Genomic DNA, 18,462 nt, shown 5'->3' with positions numbered 1-18,462 from the left:
TTCACTGAGAAAGAGAACTAACATTTCTTTGAGTTCTCATTATGTGCTATGCTTTCTTACTTTAACCTCAGAGCCACCTTTAAGAGGTGGGCTTAAAAAGCCCAGTTTTGCAGATTAAAAAATGATGCTCAGAAGCTTTTGTTACCTGGCTCAAGGCTGTGTTACTGGTTATATTTCAGGGCTACAGGTTCAAACACGGACTTTATTCTTGCTGCTGGACCACATGCCTGCCTTTCACCTCCTGTCTTAGTCCGTTCAGGCTGCTATAAAAAAATACCATAGACTGGGTGGCTTATAAACAACAGAATTTACTTCTCACAGTTCTGGAGGCTGGAAGTCCAAGATCAAGGCACTGGCAGATCCAGTCTCTGGCAAGATCTCTCTTTCTGGTTCATGCACGACCGTCTTCTTACTGTGTTTTCACATGGCAGAGAGGATGAGGGAGCTCCCTCAGGTCTCTCTTGTTTTTGTTTGTTTGTTTGTTTGTTTGTTTGTTTTTTGAGGAAGATTAGCCCTGAGCTAACTGCTGCCAATCCTCCTCTTTTTGCTGAGGAAGACTGGCCCTGAGCTAACATCCGTGCCCATCTTCCTCTACTTTATATGTGGGATGCCTACCACAGCATGGCGTGCCAAGTGGTGCCATGTCCGCACCCAGGATCCGAACCGACGAACCCCAGGCCGTGAAAGCGGAAAGCGGACGTGTGACTTAACCGCTGCACCACTGTGCAGGCCTCATCGGGTCTCTTTCATAAAAGCACTAGCCTCATTCATGAGGGCTCCACCCTCATGACTTAATTACCTCCCACAGGCCCCACCTCTAAATACCATCACATTGGGGGTTAGGATTCAACATACGAATTTTGGAGGACACAAACATTCAGTCCAGAGCACCTCCCTTTCCTTTGTTTCAGCAGACCCAGAGGGAAGTTGATCACTTAAAGCCATGTTAGGGGCTTAGTTGGGTTCTGTGTGCAAATCCTCCCACACAGCCCTCCAGCATACCCTGACACTCCACCAAAAGTAGACGCAAAAGCACAATAGTTAAACGGGCAGCAAAGCATCCATTTTATAAATTCCCAAGCAAATACTTGCTTTGCCTATGCAAAACTATGATGAAAGCAGAATGTGGCTGAAGTCAAGAGACTGCACGGTGTCCATCCTGCTCCCCTTGGATCTCTGCCCGCCTCCTCCACTCTATCTTTCAACTCCAGTGTGGGGTCTTAATGCTCTGATGCTGGGAAAGACCAATACAAGGCACCCACCCCACCCCAGTGCCAAAGGAATGAGGGAAGCAGACCTGGGAAGGTGTCTGTTGGGACTTTCTGGGGTGACCTGAGCTTCTTTGCTTAAAGGAAGAGATGGCAGAGCCAAAGAGAAGAGATGGTCAAGCCTCTTCCCACAGCGAGGGTCAAGGTTCTGGTTTCCCAACCATCCCAGTGGATGTAGGAGGAAGAGAGGACAAGCGTCTGAACTTTGCATAAATGGTGACCCTGCCCTCCAAGAAGAATGAGGTCCACCGAATGACCCAGTAGCCTCTGAGCAGTTGGGTTGGCCCTTCCTTCTCCTCAAGGAGGATACAGCAAGCGAGTAGACAGAGAGGCTGGAAGTGTGGGTGGGAACCCTCTTCCCTTTGAAGGCTGGTGAGAGGAGAAACAGGGTCTTCTTTCCCCATGAGAAGCATAAGTCAGTGAGCATTTATTGAGCACTTTCTATGTGCTCAGCCCTGTACCAGGTGTCATGGAAGAATCCAGAGAAAAGCTGAGCCTTGAAGGATGAATAAGATGTTTCCCCCGGAGAGTGGGGAGCACCAACAGTCTGTGAGAAAGTGCACGGCTTGAAGTAGCCTAGCATTTAGGGCCTGTGCTTGAGTATTGCCCACGGGGTGTGGAGAGGTGAGAGAGAGAGAGAGAAGAGGCAGCAGAGAGAGCCAAGGGCAGCCTTTCAAGGCCCTGTATGCCATGAGGAGGTCCCAAGACACTCGGGATGGCAGCGGTGGCCATGGAAGAGTTCGAGGCTCCTGCTGAGCAGCTTTCAAAGTCGCCTTTGCCTCTTGCTTCTGCCTCATGCTTTGAAACAAGACATTGGTATTCTCAATGTCTGCCTCACATTGAGACGCATCAGCCTCGGAACTGACTCCTGCTCTCCTGAGACCACCTGACAAAGCGATCCACCTGCATCTCCTTCTTTTGCCTCCCCTGGGTGCCCGGGAATAATGGTGTGTTCTCAGGGAGTGTTTTGCCAGCCTGTTTGGGAGGAAGTTTCCCATCTGCCTGAAGCCCTCTGGGAACCCACTGCTGCACAGACCTTCTGTGCTTATCTAGAACTCCTGCAGAGATTTCTTGTCAAGGTGATCCAAATCAAAACTGTGCAAGTATTAAAAAAAAAAAAGCAAACCCTCCAACAATGACAGCTGGACTGTTGGAGGAGTCACTTTCCAATCTTCATGATGCTAGAACATGCAGAGGGAGTTTGACAGTCTGGGGTACTCCCTCCTTGTAAATGTCTTATGCCCTGGCTGTCATGACACCATGCACCCCGCTCTCCTGCTTATTTAACCACATTTCCTAAATTTTCTTCTCTGCCTTCTCTTCTTCCAGCCCATTGGCTTCTCCCATGGCTTCATCTTTGGTCCTCTAACTTACTCTCCTCCTTGGGCAAGTTCCTCCATTCTCAGATCTTCACGGCCACCTCTTCACTCCAGACCCAAAGTTCCACAACTGGCCCTCTAACTGCCTATATGTCTAGATGTCTCCAGCTGGATGATCCACAAGCACCAAAAACTCAACTTGCCCAAAATCAAATTCATTGTCGTCATCCCCTGCTTACTAGCTTCTCTTCCTGCATTGACCCAATTAAGATGGTAAAAACCTGAGTGTCGTCCTTAATGACTTCCCTCTCCCAAATGCCCCCTACACCCATTTCACAATAAAATAAGTCCTGCAGCCTAATCACACCTGGATTTCTTTTCTTTTCTTTTCTTTTCTTTTTTTGAGGAAGATTAGCCCTGAGCTAACTGCTGCCAATCCTCCTCTTTTTGCTGAGGAAGACTGGCCCTGAGCTAACATCCGTGCCCATCTTCCTCTACTTTATATGTGGGACGCCTACCACAGCATGGCTTTGCCAAGGGGTGCCATGTCTGCACCCAGGATCCGAACCAGTGAACCCCGTGCCGCCAAAGTGGAACGTGTGCACTTAACCGCTGCGCCACCAGGACGGCCCCCACACCTGGATTTCTGAAACATTGTGGCCACTGAGGGCTTAGAATCCATGATCAGCATATACTTTAGTTTGCTGTTTCTGTGTCAAAAGTTAGGGCACTGAAACTGTGTAATTATGAGCCTATACCCATCTCCTCCAACCAAATCTTATTTTTAATGAAAAAAAATGCTATGCATTTGACACAAGAAACAGCCACATAAAGAATCCTTTTATTTTGGTTGTTAAATTATAAAATCATCATCCTCTATGTCATACAATGTCACTAGTATAGATGCTCAAAGATTAACAGGAATTTAGAATTTAGACTCAGGGGAAATTTGGTATACTTGCTAACCAAACAAAGATTACGTGTTTCATCAAGTTACTCTTCCCTTCCTGGCTGTCAGGAAGAATGAAATAAAATTTAATATTCCACTGCCATAATAGCCCTTGTGCTAATGCTAGTACACACACGTGCAAAGCATTTATTAAGATGCCACCACATCTTTCCCTGAACTTCCCAATTATCAGTAGTTACCCTGTTTCCCTCCCTTGTTAACTCAGGCCTCAACTATTTAAATCTTTGAAACACTTTCTCTCCACTTCACTCCATCTTCTACCTCCCACCACGCTTGTCTTTCAGATACACAGATCTGACCCACCCTTCCCTGATTAAACGTCTTAAACATCTGCACATTGCACACAGCCAGAGCTCTGTAGCTCAGCATTCATCAGACCCCTTGCTCTCCAGTCCCACAGCCTCACCACCTGGGTCATTGGAAAACTCTAAACACACTGGTCACTCTCATTCTTCTGATGCTTTGCTCGTGCTCCCCAGTCTTCCCTCCCTAAAAGCCTTTTCTTCAACCATCAAGACCTAACCCAAATGTCACCACTTTTGTGAAGCCTCTCTTGATTCCCTTTCCGATTTTCTAACTGATGGTTCTTCATAACTCTTTATAGGTCATAGCATATCATATAATAGTTCATCATTTGTATGTCCTACGCCCCCTCTAGATTATGGTCTCCTAGAAGATGGGGAAGATGTGTCTTTGGTCCTGTCAACTCCTGAAGCCTACCACTTTGAAAGCTTGTTGAATGAATAAATAGCATGATGAAACCACGGAAGCAAAAAGACATGGGAGACAGACATGGGAGAGATTACTCACTGAAGTGATTAGAGTATCAGAGTGGACTTTAAATCCTAAGTCTATCACTTACCAACTCACTGACCCCTGGGAAGTTGCATCTCTCTGAGCCTTAAATCTTCATGTGAAAAAAGAGAGATCTAAAGACCTCTTAGGTTTGTTCTGAGGAATGGAAATAAGATATTATATACAAAGTACCTAGAATTGTACCTAGCACATAGTCAGAGCTCAATACATTACTTGCACTAGTGTTATTAATAATAAATAAGAAAATTTAGACAGCAAGAGAGTAAGAGGTAGTGTTAGGAGAAGAAAGTGAGTCCAACATCATTCACTAAATGCATATTCATTGAGCACCAGCAGATGGAAGATGTTAAATGAATGAACTTCACTGTATAGAGGAAGGAGCAGATATAAAATCTCCGACCACTTCCATTAAGGTACCTTTTAACATAAAGCGATTCACTAGCTGAAGCAGAGGTAGAGAAATTAGGGATGCCCATGTAGGACATGAATAGCTGGACAGAGAACAGAGAGCAAGGGATGAATTCCCAAGGAGAAGCAACACGCCTGGTGATAGGTTGATTGATAAGGAGCGGAAGGAGTCGGAGATGGGGTTTTAGAGCACTGAGTTGCCAGAAGCAGCCTGGCACCCAGCAGAAGTGCCCTATATACATGAGCTACCAGCACAAGAGCTTTAGTGAGAGCTTGAAGCTCTAGATGTATACTTGGGAGTGATGTTGAAGCCGTGGGCAAGGATGAATTCTCCTTACCTACGTCCCAAATGGCATATCGTATACTCCATGCAAACCTTGGTAGTCACTAACCGAACTGAGCAGCATGGAACAGGTGCCAATTTCAGTTCTTGGCATCAGAGTAGACCCAGAGGGAAAGTGCTTCATAAAACCCTCCTTGAAGGGGAAGGGCATATGGGTGCCTCCCACAGCCAGAATATTGAGATAAATTCCAGTGGTGTGTTGCCTTGGCAGCAGTTGCCTAAGGAGAAAGAGGAATGATAAAAGAAGTGAAAAAATTGTACAGGAGCAATAAATCAAGCCCAATATTTGATGTTCATTGCAAAGTTTCCCAATAGAAAGAGTATTCTAGCAATGAATGTAATTTAAAAAAAAGTCTCCTGCTAATAGCCCTTTTCTTGAGCAAGTAAGCTTTAGAGGAATTATTGGCTACAGGAGGTGGGGAAGGGTGGTCATGGACACGATTACCAACATTGCTCAGCTAGTGGGGATCATGGGATTGATGCCATGTGACACTACGTTCTTTGTTTCCCTGCAGGGTGATGCCAATGACCATCCAGTTTTCCATCCTGATTATGCTGCACTCAGCTCTGGTCCTCATCACCACAGCAGAGGACTATAAGTGTTTGCCCCTCGTCCTCCGGAAAACTTGCTGTTGGATTAACGAGACTTATTTGGCCCGGAATGTCATCATCTTTGCATCCATCTTGATTAATTTCCTGGGAGCCATCCTAAATATTGTAAGCATTCCAAACCCACCAACCCTCCAGTATCTAGTGTGAAGTCAGCAATTAAGAGTTTATGGAGCCTGCAACTTCTTGCATTGCCTTCCTTGGTACCAGTTATCTTCATGTGCCTGGTCCAGCCCCTAGCTGAGGGACAGAGAACAAAGATGTGGCTACGGTCAGAACTGTGCATTTTACTGGTGGCAAATTTTCTTTTTCCCAATGGGGGAGGTTATTTGCTCCAATGGAGCTCTAAATGCCCTTAAGTTTCTGTACCGTCAGTGGCCAATCAATTATAATCGCAGATAAGAGTTACGACTAAGTATCTACCTGCTATGTGCCATGCACTGAATGAGGAGCTGTTCGTGTTTTTCATATTGAATCCTCACATAAACCCCGTGAGGTAAGTCTCATTATCCCCACTTTATGGCTGAGGAAACTGAGGCTCAGAGACATGAAATAACTTGCTAATAAGGTCTGTCTGACTCCATGACTCATGCTCATTCTCATATGCTACGTCGTATCTCTGGGAGTGGGAGTGGGGAACATGGCAATAAATAGCTGTCATTTATTGAGCACCTACTGTGTGCTACAGGTAGGTATTACTGTTCCCATGTAATGGATGAGGAAACTGCATCTCAGGAAGGTTGAGCATCTTGCCTATGACTTTCTAAGAGTTCATATTGGATGTGACACATCGAACTCAGATGACACTCCAACTGCCATATTTATCACTGTTTTTAATTTGGTGATCCATGTTTTAATGATTTCTTTTTCTTTCTAGAATGGTAACATTGTAGCGATAGGCATTTTCTGTTTATATAAAAATAGTCTGTGTTATCCATGACTTAAGGATCTAGATTTTAGGGGTGGATTTATCTGATTCCAGGTTTTGAACTTGGCACATTGAGAGAGGCTAGTTGAGGCATCATCTGGTGTCTGAAACCATCATTGTGCCCTTTGGGCCTGAGGGAGGGTCTCCAGTTGCTCAGGAAGCTAAATTGTGGACTCCCACAATGGTCAGCATGTGCTCTGGAGGCTTATACTGCCTGAAATCCATCGTCTAAATTGGCCCGATAATGACTTAAGAGTCTACGCTGCTCAAAGTGCTCAAGCTCTGTGGTTGGCCTTGTAATAAGGGACTCTATGGGATAAAGAAAAGAGAAATCATAATATAATTTAAGTTCCTCATCTAATGAATATTTTATAGATTATGGCAATTGAAAATGGAAGTACATAGAATCGTTGATCACGGCCTGTGAAGTTGTAGCCAGGACCTCAAGTCTTGAAGAATCAGATGTTTCTAGGGTGCAGGATTTGTAAATAAACCCCATGACTCTAGATCAAGGTTCCCTCTGGGGCCAGCTGTGCCACAGTGATGCAGTAGGAAGTTCAGAGGCTTTGGAGTCAGATAGACCTGCATTCAAATCTCAGCTCTACCACTCACCAGCTCAGTGACCCCAGACAAGTTACTTTACTTCTCAGAGTTTCATATTTTTCAGTTGTAAAATGGGGATAAAAATAGTAGCTACATCACAAGGTGGTTGTGAGGCCTTTTTGTACAAAGTGTCTGGCACAGAGGAGGCATTCAGGCAACGGTAACTATTCTTTTCTGAGCGCCACAAAATCTCCTGCAGCAATTTCTGGCCTCGGAAATGCCCACCAGTCCAACGCTAAGAGTCTTTCTGGAAAATGTGTGCGCCCTCAGATTCCTTGAATCCCCCCAGCTATTGATGTGGAGACAGGCTGTGAGTGCACCCCAGACCTTTTCTCCTGCCATCTGGCCCTCTCTTCTGAGCCCCAAAAGCACATATGAGTGACCCGTCGTGATGGGGCCAACAGAGCAGTCTTACCCTGGTTTCCTGCCTGGCTTGCAAATGCTTTTTCTGAGCCAGTGCTTTCTTTAAAATAAAAGAGGAGACCCCAGCTGGCACTTCCATCCTGAAGTCAAGCCCTGTCGAGGGCCTGGGCTGCCCCGGGCTTCCGCGGAAGCCCAGCAGTGATAGCTCACTACCCCATCTCCAGCACTCACACTGACTTTCTTGTTCCTGTGTTTTTTTGTTTTTTGTTGTTGTTCTTTTTTTTTTAATTCGCAGCTGTGGTGTGATTTTGACAAGTCGATACCCTTGAAGAACCTGACTTTCAATTCCTCAGCTGTGTTTACAGATATCTGCTCCTACCCAGAGGTATTTATTCACGAGCTCCCTTTGGTGAGACTTGGGCCCAGACATTTCCACCAGCTCCACATAAGCAGGACTGGCTGAAGGGCCTTAGAGAACGCTCCAGGCCTCTCTTCCTTCTCCTTCCTCTTCCTCTTCCTCCTTCCTCTCTTCTTCTTCTCCTGTGCTGTCTTTCCTTCTCTCCTTGCGTCTTCTGCGCTTCCCTGCTCTGTCCTGCTCGTTTCTCTACCTCCCTTTCCATTTCTATACTTTCCCTGTTTCTCTCTCCCTTCTTCTTCTCTCTCTTTTTCTTCCTTCTTCATTTTTTCCTCTATCTCTTTTCTTCTTTCCCTTTGTCTCCCCCTTCCCTACACATTTCCCTTAACTCATCTTAAAATTCTGTAGCAGAGGGGCTGGCCCTGTGGCCAAGTGGTTCAAGTTCCATGTGCTCCGCTTTGGCAGCCCGGGGTTTGCAGGGTTGGATCCCAGGTGCAGACCTACTCCACTCATCAGCCATGCTGTGGAGGCATCTCACAGACAAAGTGGAGGAAGAATGGCACAGATGTTAGCTCAGGGCTAATCTTCCTCAAGGAAAAAAAAAACAGAGAGAGGAGGATTGGCAATGGATGTTAGCTCAGGGCAAATCTTTCTCACACACACACACACAAATTCTATAGCAGAATGTGCCATTGTCTCCAGTATAGGGCAGAGAGCAGACTCATCGCTCAAGCAGTGTTTGCTACATTGATAAAGGAAGGATGGAAAGAAGGAAGGAAGGAAGGAAGGGGAGAGAGAAGGAAGGAAGCTGGTGAGTCACAAATGCAGAAAACCACAACTAAACTTAAATCAAAGTGGTATAGAAAGTGTGCAGAGCACCACAGGATTCAGGGCTGTCCCAACAGGACACCCACCATCATAATGTAAGTCTGACCCTAACTCTGACCCTTTCTTGGCCACAGAGCTACTGGTCTGGCCCTGGGCCTTGAGGGTCAGCCTAAGATGCTGGGGAAAGTTGAATCTTAGGCTTGACTAGCCACGGCCCAGACCGTTGCATACCGAGACAGAAGTTCTGGGTCAAGAGGGAGGACAGCTGTGGTGTTCCAGCGGACCCCAGCCAACCCCATACCCTGAGGACTCTCGTTAGACTCTTGTTCTCCAAGACCCCCTCCAACATTTGGGTGGAAGAAAGGCTCTCTGTTGTCTCGTCTGGGCCCCAGAATTGGTCTGAGAAATGTTCTGAAATGGAGAGAAAGCCTCACCCTCCACCTCAGGTATAGAGCATCTACTTGATATGCATAACATCATTAAATCCTCAAGATGTCCAGGGTAGAAGCTGTGACCATCTCCATTTTATAGATAATGAAGCTAAGGCTCAGAAAGTGACTTGCTCAGTGCCATTCTGCCTGACTTCCATTCTTCGTCACTTCTCTTCGTCCTTCCTTCTTTCTGTCCTTCTCATCTTAATTCAGTTGTGAAGATTTGGTACTGCAATTCAAACCATATCTGGCTTATTCTTGAGCCCACACTTCTGAAGCCAGGCTCAGCCCCTAGGGAGGAATAGGCTCTTCTTAAGGAAGTCCAGGGCTGGACGGGACTAGCCCTCATTTGGGGCCTGCATGGGGCAGACCACATGCTCTGAGACTTCCTCCCACTCACCAAGGACCAAGGGAGCTCTGGTTTCGTAGACTCTGAGACTCTGTGCAGAGTCTTAGCAACAACCTGAAGCACCCTGGGAACTTCATGGCTTGGAGGGCATGAGGAGTGTCCCAAGGGGCATAAGTTGGCCAAAAATCAGGTATTTAGCGCTAGACCAAAGCTGGATTTCATCCCTAACTGAGTCTCTTCACTTCTAGCGATGGAATCTTGGATCAGTTCTTACTTTCTCTGAACCTCAGCTTCCTCATCTGTAACATGGGAAAATAATACCTTCTTCACAGGGTTATTGTGGAGTTAAGGAATATCATGTTCTCCTGGTGCCTGCCTAGATGAGTTAGAAATTTTGAGTTTCTAACATGTCATCTGACATGAAGGTAGTCTTCACAAACTATTCATCTAGACCCCCATGTCACTCTAAATCAAAACTATATGCCCTTGACCCCAACCCTGAGCTCCCAAACTCAGGACTACTCCTGGACTTGCCAATCCTAAGAAAGTGGTGGGTAAGCTTTTTGATCACCTAGCTTCATCTCTCTGCCTCAGTTTTCTTATCTGTAAAATAGGGGTCAAAGTCATACCTTCTTCATGGGTGGTTGTGAGGATTAAGTGAATTAATCCATGTAAAGTGTTTAGAGTGACACCTGGCACAAAGTATCTGCTCATTAAATGTCAGCCATGATTTGTTTATTATTTCCAGTAAAAAGGTTTGAGCCTGCACTGTCAATATATGGTTATCTATAAGTTACATACCTGTACCACTGTGGTAATGTGTCATGTACATTATGAAACATACTCAAAAATAGAAATATTAAAAACTGAGATAACGTAAATGAACCAGAGTTTTAATATTTTCCTCCCACAACCAAAGGGTCGTCTTGCCAAGGGGCTGGCAAATTGTGGCCACAAGCCAAATTCCACCTGCCACCTGTTTTGTAAATACAGTTTTCTTGGGGCACAACCACACCCATTTATTACAAATTGTCTATGGCTGCTTTTAGAGCACAACAGCAGAGATGAGTAGCTACAACAGAGAGGGTGTGGCCCATTAAGCCCAAAGTGTTTACTATATGGCCCTTTATAGTTTGGCAACTCCTGAGATCCCCCAGATGCAGGAATCCCACTGGCCTAAGAGGATGAGGATCTGGACGCTTTCTAGCACCAGCTACTACAACAACCTGATTTGACCCACCATTCGCCATCCTGATGCAAACGGCTATGCTTCTCTACCTAAGGATTTGTCTACTAAACTAGAAGGAGTCAGACATTTAGACCTAAAAGGCTTAATCTGCACAGCCCCCCATCACTCACAAGTGTCCCCAAGCAAATCACTTCATCTCTCTGAGCCGTGTTTTCCTCATCTGTGTACCTGACCTCTCTCCCTCACCCCATGAGAAACGATGCTCAGTCCAAAAGGATGCTGTGAAACTGGCTGATGTGATATAAACCTAAGAGGCTGTTGTAATAGACGGTGTAAAGTATAATTTGGTTCTGAATTGGAGCTGGCCAATTACTAAAAAAGAGTGAAGAGACAGGAAATGACAGTGAAGAAAGCCACATTCTAACTATGAATTGAGAAGTGGTCTAGGGAGGGAGGAGACGTAGGTTGGTAAAATGAATGCAAATCACATGCACCAACTCCCAGGATCGGTATCTCAAACACCCGAACATGGTTCTCCGGAGGCTCAGTGAGAAGACTTTCCTTTTAGAATCAAGCCCCTTTATTATATGCTCTGGCACATTTGAGTAAATAGTTAACTATATTATCAGGGCTTGCTATAGTTTTAAAGGGCCCCTGAGAGCCAAAGAAAAAAGGTTTGTTTCCACTGGAGTAGCAGAGCCAAGATTTACCTGCCCACCTGAAATAACTAAAAACAAACAAACAAATATGTGAAACAGTCATTTTCAAGACATTGGGCATCAATGAAGGACAGTGATCTCTGAAAAGGAAGCAAATGCAGTGGCCCCTAGGATTGCCTGAGCTCTATGGTTGCTGTGAGAGAGTCTTCAGAATGTGGCTGGGGTTGGGGGAAGCCCGGTGGAACCTAGAGGACTCCCTGATTTGAGAAGACAGAGCTGAGAATCTGGGGAGACTAAGGCGGCCATAGTTTGCAAGACGCACTAACAGAGAGAAGCCAGAAACCCACAGGGCTGCAGAGGCTTCTGTCTCTGTGAGGAAACTGATGCTGGGAAAGAACTGTCTGGAAGGATTAGTGCCTGGTGCTCACACGGGGCTGCAAAGAGTGTTTTTCTCACCAGCCAGAATGGAAAACATCCTAATCCATGGGGCATTAGGTAGTCAGAAGGATCTTGCGTCAGTGATACAGTAATTACCCCTAGACGATATGCCGCTCTGGTTCTTCCTAAAAAATTTTAAAAGTAAGACTGAAAGTCTAAAAAGGCTTTTCTTCTTCTTCTTTTTTTTTAAGCTCAAAACATTTACTTTTTTGTGTTACAAAAACAAAAGTAAGTCCAAGCAGATAATGAAATAAACATGTAGGGCAATCTATCTTGAAGTGGGATAAATTACTCTAAAAGAAATGAATCCTGCATAGTTTTCCTTTCTAGTCAAGCATCTTGTTGTTTAATAAACTTCTTGTTTGAAAAAATGCAAAATTTTTATATTAGAATATATTTTAAAATGTATATTTCTATATTAGAAAAGAATGAATGTTCATACCAGCTTTATATGTAATAGCCAAAAATTGGAAACAATCCACGTGTCTATCCTCTGGGAACAAATTTAATTTCTGGAAGTCACCAAAGATGTGTGTTCTGGTTGGACATCACTGTTTAGGAATCAAATACAGAGAGACTGTTTTTCAAAAACGATCTCTCATGATGATCTACAAAGATGTGAGCTCAGTCGTTGAAAAAGAATGATCAAGATAAGCAGATAGGGGCTGGCCCCGTGGCCGAGTGGTTAGGTTCGTGTTCCTGGGGTTTTGCCGGTTCGAGTCCTGGGCACAGACATGGCACCGCTCATTGGGCCATGCTGGGGCGGCGTCCCGCATGCCATGGCTGGAAGGACCCACAACTAAGAATATACAACTATGTACTGGGGGGCTTTGGGGAGAAAAAGGAAAAAAATAAAATCTTTAAAAAAAAAAAAAAGATAAGCAGATAGTTCCCCAAGGTGACTGTGTTGTATTGACGAATAAGCACCATCAAGATAAGCATCATTCTTATATTTTTAAAAATATTGTGTAGTGATGCCTTTCCATAAGAAAGAGCTATTTGTATGCTCACTGATTAGGCTTTGCTTCATAGTTTTACTGTGATAGTCGTCATTTGGGGACCCTGCTAACATAGATGTGTCTTCCTGGGAATTATTATGAGGTTAAAGTATTAACTGAGGATACAGTTGCTTCTAGGAAACATCTAAAATAGTCCATCCACCCCCAAAACAAGCTAGATATAAACATCACTTCTACATGTGGAATTTAAATTCAGTTTTGACAGATCTAAACTAGTAACTATAATGAACTAGGGAGCATTCACCCTTTTTCCTCTAATATGAAAACAAAGCCCAATCTTAGACTAAGCCAAAGCACAGTAAGATTGTCCCAGAGCACCAAACACATAAAAAAAAGGCCCCTTTCCCCTACCTAACAGTGAAAAGCTTGAAAAGTAGGCTGGTTACCTTTACCCAGCACCTATGGCGAGCCCAGGTTCATGACACCCTTATTCGTGGACCAGGTGGGGAGTCAAGGCTCAGGAAGAAGGAGAGCAGCCTCTGTCCTTGGCCTGTGTGTACACCACACTGCCGTATGCGCGTCTCATTGCTAAGAATTAGGTTTTGTGTGAATCAGGAAGTTTGGATTCTTTCTTTGAACAACAGTGACTTCTGAAAATCATGTGTCTGCTCTCTTTTCTCCTTGTTCTGAGTTCATAACGCCATGGGATTTTGTCAGCAACCAAATGGACGCAGACAGTCCAGTCTGCATGACGTGTGTGGGTAGATGCCCAAGCCCTTCTCCAAGTTATCCTTGTGTAAAATGCTTCCTCCTCTTCCTCTTCTAAGAGGAGAATGTGTGCATGTTGCTGAGGCCATTTATGATACATTACAACAATGTCCTGACATCAGTATGGTGCCTTCCAACCTAGAAAATTCTTGGTTCCTAGTGGGTCCTGAATCAACAATTGTAGAATAACAAATGCATGGTTTCGTTTGTAAAATGCTTATTTTATGCAAACAGAGTCAGATATCCCTCCCCATAACACTTTGTCATGACGTGGGACTCCAATTTTTTTCGGTACAGACTTAGAAGAAATTGTTTTATTTGTAATTTCCTAAGTCAATATATTATCTGAGAGAAGAAAACCTTGGGTATTCAGAAGCAGAGAAGTGTTATATATACTTCCCTCTTCTGTAAAATGAGCATAAGAATAGTACCTGTCTTTGAATTTTTGTAAGAATGAAATAAGAGGAAGCACATAAAGTCATTCATAAAGTACCTTGCACAGAATATGTGCTCAAGAAATATTTAGTTATTATTATTGCTTCTGCCTTCCACCAACTGACCCCTGAGGCATGGGCATCCTCACCCCATTTGATCCCCCCGTCTCACCTAGAGTTCTTCTAACGTACAGACCTGGGCTTCCTCACATCTCCACATCTTCGGTATCTGTCCATCTTCTCCCAACCACATTTCAGCCTGGCTACTGAAATGTCTCTGGCCTCTTTTTCCTAACTTGGCTACCAAAGTGCTCATGCCCATTGCAGCATTTCTATTTTTCCTGGTCAAAATTGATGTGTCGTTATTGGGTCTCTTTTTCCCTTAGAAGGCACAGCTTGTCTGTTTCCTTTACCAAAGATTGCTGGAAACTTTGCCCAGTATCTAACGTGTCTCATACACATCCTGGCATTATTATTTTTCATCATCAAAAGATCTAGGAAGAAGCAGAGAACCCCATTACTGTATGGGATACAGAGGTCTTGGGAATACACGGAGTCATTCCAAATCAGTGCATTCAACTCATTGTCTCATTTAATATTGCATGTTACAATTGGATTAAAGGGCATTGCAGAAGGAAATAATTCACTTGAAAGCCATGTCATGTCTGTGTACACACTTTGCATCGTTCTCATTATAGTGTATATAAAATTTTATGTCCTGCTTTCCAGTCTTAAACTATTCTGAAAACATTTTCTGTGTTGCTTTTTAAAGACTCCTCTGAAAATATTTGTCTCTGGAGATTTTTATTTTCAGAGCTATCTATTTGTTCACTACCGTGTCCTAATTCTCGCCCTCAGACACCCAACCATCCCTAAGCAATGTTCTCGTTTCTCTTCCTCCACAGCCCCTCAAACATGCTAGTCCCTAAACTTTAGTCTCTGTATCTCCTGTCTTTATCTTTCATGTTCTGCTTGAGTGGTCTCTTCTAAAGCTGTCAGTTCAGCTGAACAATGTTAAATGTGTGCCTTTGGACCCCATGCATCTTCTGAATCTCAGCCTCGTGTCTGTAGTTGTTCAGCAGATGCCCTTAGTGAATCACTCCTTCAATGCCTGAAACTTGAAAAGCCTAAAACTGAATTCATTCCTTTTCCTCTATCCTTTTTCTGTAGTTTTTTTTCTTAGTTAATAGATTAATCCATGCTGGAAATCTTAGTGCCGTTTCTGACTCCACTGTCTTCCTCACCTCCACATAAAACTAGACAAGGTTGTCCAACCCCTTATCTCTTGCTGTCTGTTGGTTAGGTCCCCAGTCTTGTCTTTAGGTCTTCAACTTTCCTTCATTAATTACAATCTATCCTGTACTTTCCCACAGCACAATTTGTTTGTAATTAGATGAGTAAAATGAATCCATTACGAACCCACCATGGCTCCTTGTGGACTGTAGAGTGCAGACTTCTCAGCAGGACATATGAGAGTCTTTGCTATGTAGCTTTGCCTCCTATCTCTGCCCTACCACACTGAGGAAGCCCTTATACTTAGAATCCATTCAGAGGACACTCTAGGAGCTGAGGGCCTGCTAAAATCCTGGAGTGACTTAAAGGAACACAGAAACTATTTGTCAATTGTTAGAAATTTAGTAATTGTGTTGGGTCCAGCATCCTCCCAAGTTATAGGAAACATGCAGTTGGTGGGTCCAGACCCAGCGAAAAGAGAGAGATTTTCACAAAGCTTTCACAAAGGCATAATATTCCTGTAGCTTCCTGTTCTTCTCCATTTCTTGGTCCCCTCCCTACTATTCATTTAAGGTACAGAAGAGGCAGAAGAGAAGCTCCTGACGTTATTTGTCCAGGGGCGTCCTTCCTTTGATGTCCCATGGTTATAGCATCACCGTAAGGTCCAACTTTATACGTGAAAGTAGAGATTTACCTAAACCTTGCAAGGCAGTGAGTGGGTGACTCATTTCAATGGAATGGAGGATGGTGGCGGAGATGGCAAGAGCATACTAACACAATTGGTTGAGGCAACAAAAAGAAAGACCATCAATCCATTGTGCAAATGTATGACTGTATTTAGCTATTATACTTTCAGAAGTCTTGGTAGAGAAAGGAGGAGGGCAGCACAGTGAAACTTATCTGCTGCCTATGTTGCTAGTTCTCCTCATGATTAATTAGATGATTCTCTAATATACTCAAGGAATTCATTCTCCAAGAGATTTGTTCCTTTATACCTTTGAGTCCATGCCATTCTCTCTCCCAGAATGTTCTTTCCTTTCCATTTTCTGTTGTGTCAAATCCTACCCATCCTTCAGGTCCAGTTCAAACTCACCTCTCCTGTAAATCCTTCTCCAAATTTGTGTTCCTTCTGCCTCTGTACTCCCATCACATTTGGTCCAATTGCTGGCAGAGCACTTTCCACAGTGTATTCCTGTTGGAGTTTCCATGTCTGCCTCACGTTTTAGACCACAGCCTCCTTTAGGTCTGAGCCATCTCTTTTTCCCCGTTCAATTCCAACGCCCTAGCACCATGCCTTGTTTCAGTAGGCACTCAATAAACCCTTTGTACACTTTTTAAGTTTAGCTCTTGTGCCCTCATAAGTTTTTGCTCAAAAGCACAATCATTTTGACAGCTTTTGATCTAACACGTGATTCACAATTTGCATTGACAAAACCATGCACAGCAGTTCATTGTGATGCAGATAGCAATGAAACAAGACCTCTCAGATCTTTCCTCTATTTGTTAAAATGATGACATCAAGGCATCAAGATGAATTATCTAAAAATCTTGCCAAGGGGAGATCTTAAAGGAGAGTTGAAGAAAGCTTATCATCCATTTGAGACAAGGACATAGTTGGATTTATTAGGAAAGGAAGAGACAGAAGTAAAGGATGCCTAGACACTGAGGTCATTAGGGGCAGAGGCAGGGCTTTACTCATTTCTGTGTCTACCCGGTGCACCATAAAGACATGAGGGCTTCACCCTCAGTGGGAACTCAGTCAAGGTGCTATCCACATTTGTTGATATTGCTATTTGTTGAAAGTTACATTAATGGCTCAGTTTAGCTTAAGAAGTCAATAAACATGTCTTCAGTAGTTTGTCAGGGATTTCTAGAATTTCTTACTGATATCTTCTTCCCACACAGAAATTGTCTCTTCATGTAATAAGAGAGTGAAAACAACTGGTTGTTACAAAGAGTCATGCATGACAAGGCTAGAATGGATTTTAGAAATTATCAAGCACAGTATGCCCACTAGAGTCACATTTACACAGACAGGCTGTATCCAGGTGTCCTAGGGGCTGTTTTCTAGTTGCAAGAACTTGAACAATTTACTTAAAACCTATGAGCCTCAGTTTCTTCATCTGTAAAATGAGAATTATGATTCCTTATTTTGAAAATTACAAGAGAAAAAGTATATAAGCATCAACGTACTGCCACCGAAAGGGCCTTTGATAATGTAAGTTTTATTCTTTTTTCCCACCACATAGTCAGAATCCAAACTTACCATCCAGAATGATATATTGGGATACTTCTGTAAGGGAAATAGGCTAAGAAGCTTCCTACAGAAGGCTGAAATCTGGCTGGGTGGAGTGACACACAGGGTCCACTCCAATATTCCAGCCTTTGAGTGCTTCCAAACTGGATTTTAGAATAGCTACTTCTGATACAGGGTGATAGATATTACGCTGGGCTGTGAATGGTGCAATGGAGGAATGAGGCAATATCCAGAAGCCTGGAGATATGCACAAAGGCTTCTCAGAAGAGAGGACACCTGAGCTAACATTCATCACAGGAGTAAGGCTTAGTCACATGGATGAGATGTGAGCAACCAGACACTGGGGGTGCAAAGCTTAGAGACACGGGACTCAGTGATGGGAGTCAGCAAGTAGAGAGTGAGGCTTGGAACATGTTAGGGTTTGGAAAGTGAAAGAAACCTGATATATGATGGCCTTGTGAGCTTTCTATTCAGAAAGGAGAACATAATTTGAAGGAATGGAGAGCAATGAAAAGACTTCAAGTTAAGGAGTAACATGATCAGATCTGTGTTTTACAAATACTGGGTAGAGAATGATAGTGTTTGTTCGGTGGAGATTGGGGGCTGAAAGCAGGCAGAGCTGCCAGAAAACTATTCCGAAACTGTAGATGAGAACTAAAACAGAAACAAGGTGGAAAGAGAAAGCTGGAAGGATGGGAGAGCTGTTAAGGAAGTAGAATCTCCAGCTTAGGAGGACCTGGCTGTGGAATGTGGGGAGGAGGAAGGCAACAAGGATGAGACCAAGGTTTCTGACTTGAAGAATGGTGTCAGTCACTCCCCCCAAAATAAGGAACAGAGGTTTGGGAGGTGGTAAGGCAAGGATGAGTTCATTTGGGGATCTGTTGAATTTGAGGATGGCCTGAGACCACCAAGTGGAGATGCACAGCAAGCATCTG

The 18,462-nt window shown here is 44.0% G+C and overlaps 1 protein-coding gene across 5 annotated transcripts in view; it reads left to right on the top strand.

Moving 5' to 3' along the window:
• Nucleotides 1–18,462, top strand: part of ADCY8 (adenylate cyclase 8) — a 216,953-nt gene that overhangs the window by 160,042 nt on the left and 38,449 nt on the right. For 3 of the 5 annotated variants that reach the window (XM_070630985.1, XM_070630987.1, XM_070630989.1), the window contains 2 exons: nucleotides 5,640–5,841; nucleotides 7,923–8,012. In XM_070630985.1, the coding sequence (XP_070487086.1) occupies nucleotides 5,640–5,841; nucleotides 7,923–8,012 (292 nt within the window). The remainder of the gene's footprint in view (nucleotides 1–5,639; nucleotides 5,842–7,922; nucleotides 8,013–18,462) is intronic. The other 2 variants (XM_070630986.1, XM_070630988.1) reach the window with 1 other exon arrangement.

The sequence above is a fragment of the Equus przewalskii genome, chromosome 8 (genome assembly GCF_037783145.1).
Source record: "Equus przewalskii isolate Varuska chromosome 8, EquPr2, whole genome shotgun sequence".
NCBI classification, from domain to species: Eukaryota; Metazoa; Chordata; class Mammalia; order Perissodactyla; family Equidae; genus Equus; species Equus przewalskii.
Note: the sequence above shows the minus strand (reverse complement) of the source record. Positions and strands in the feature narration are given on the sequence as shown.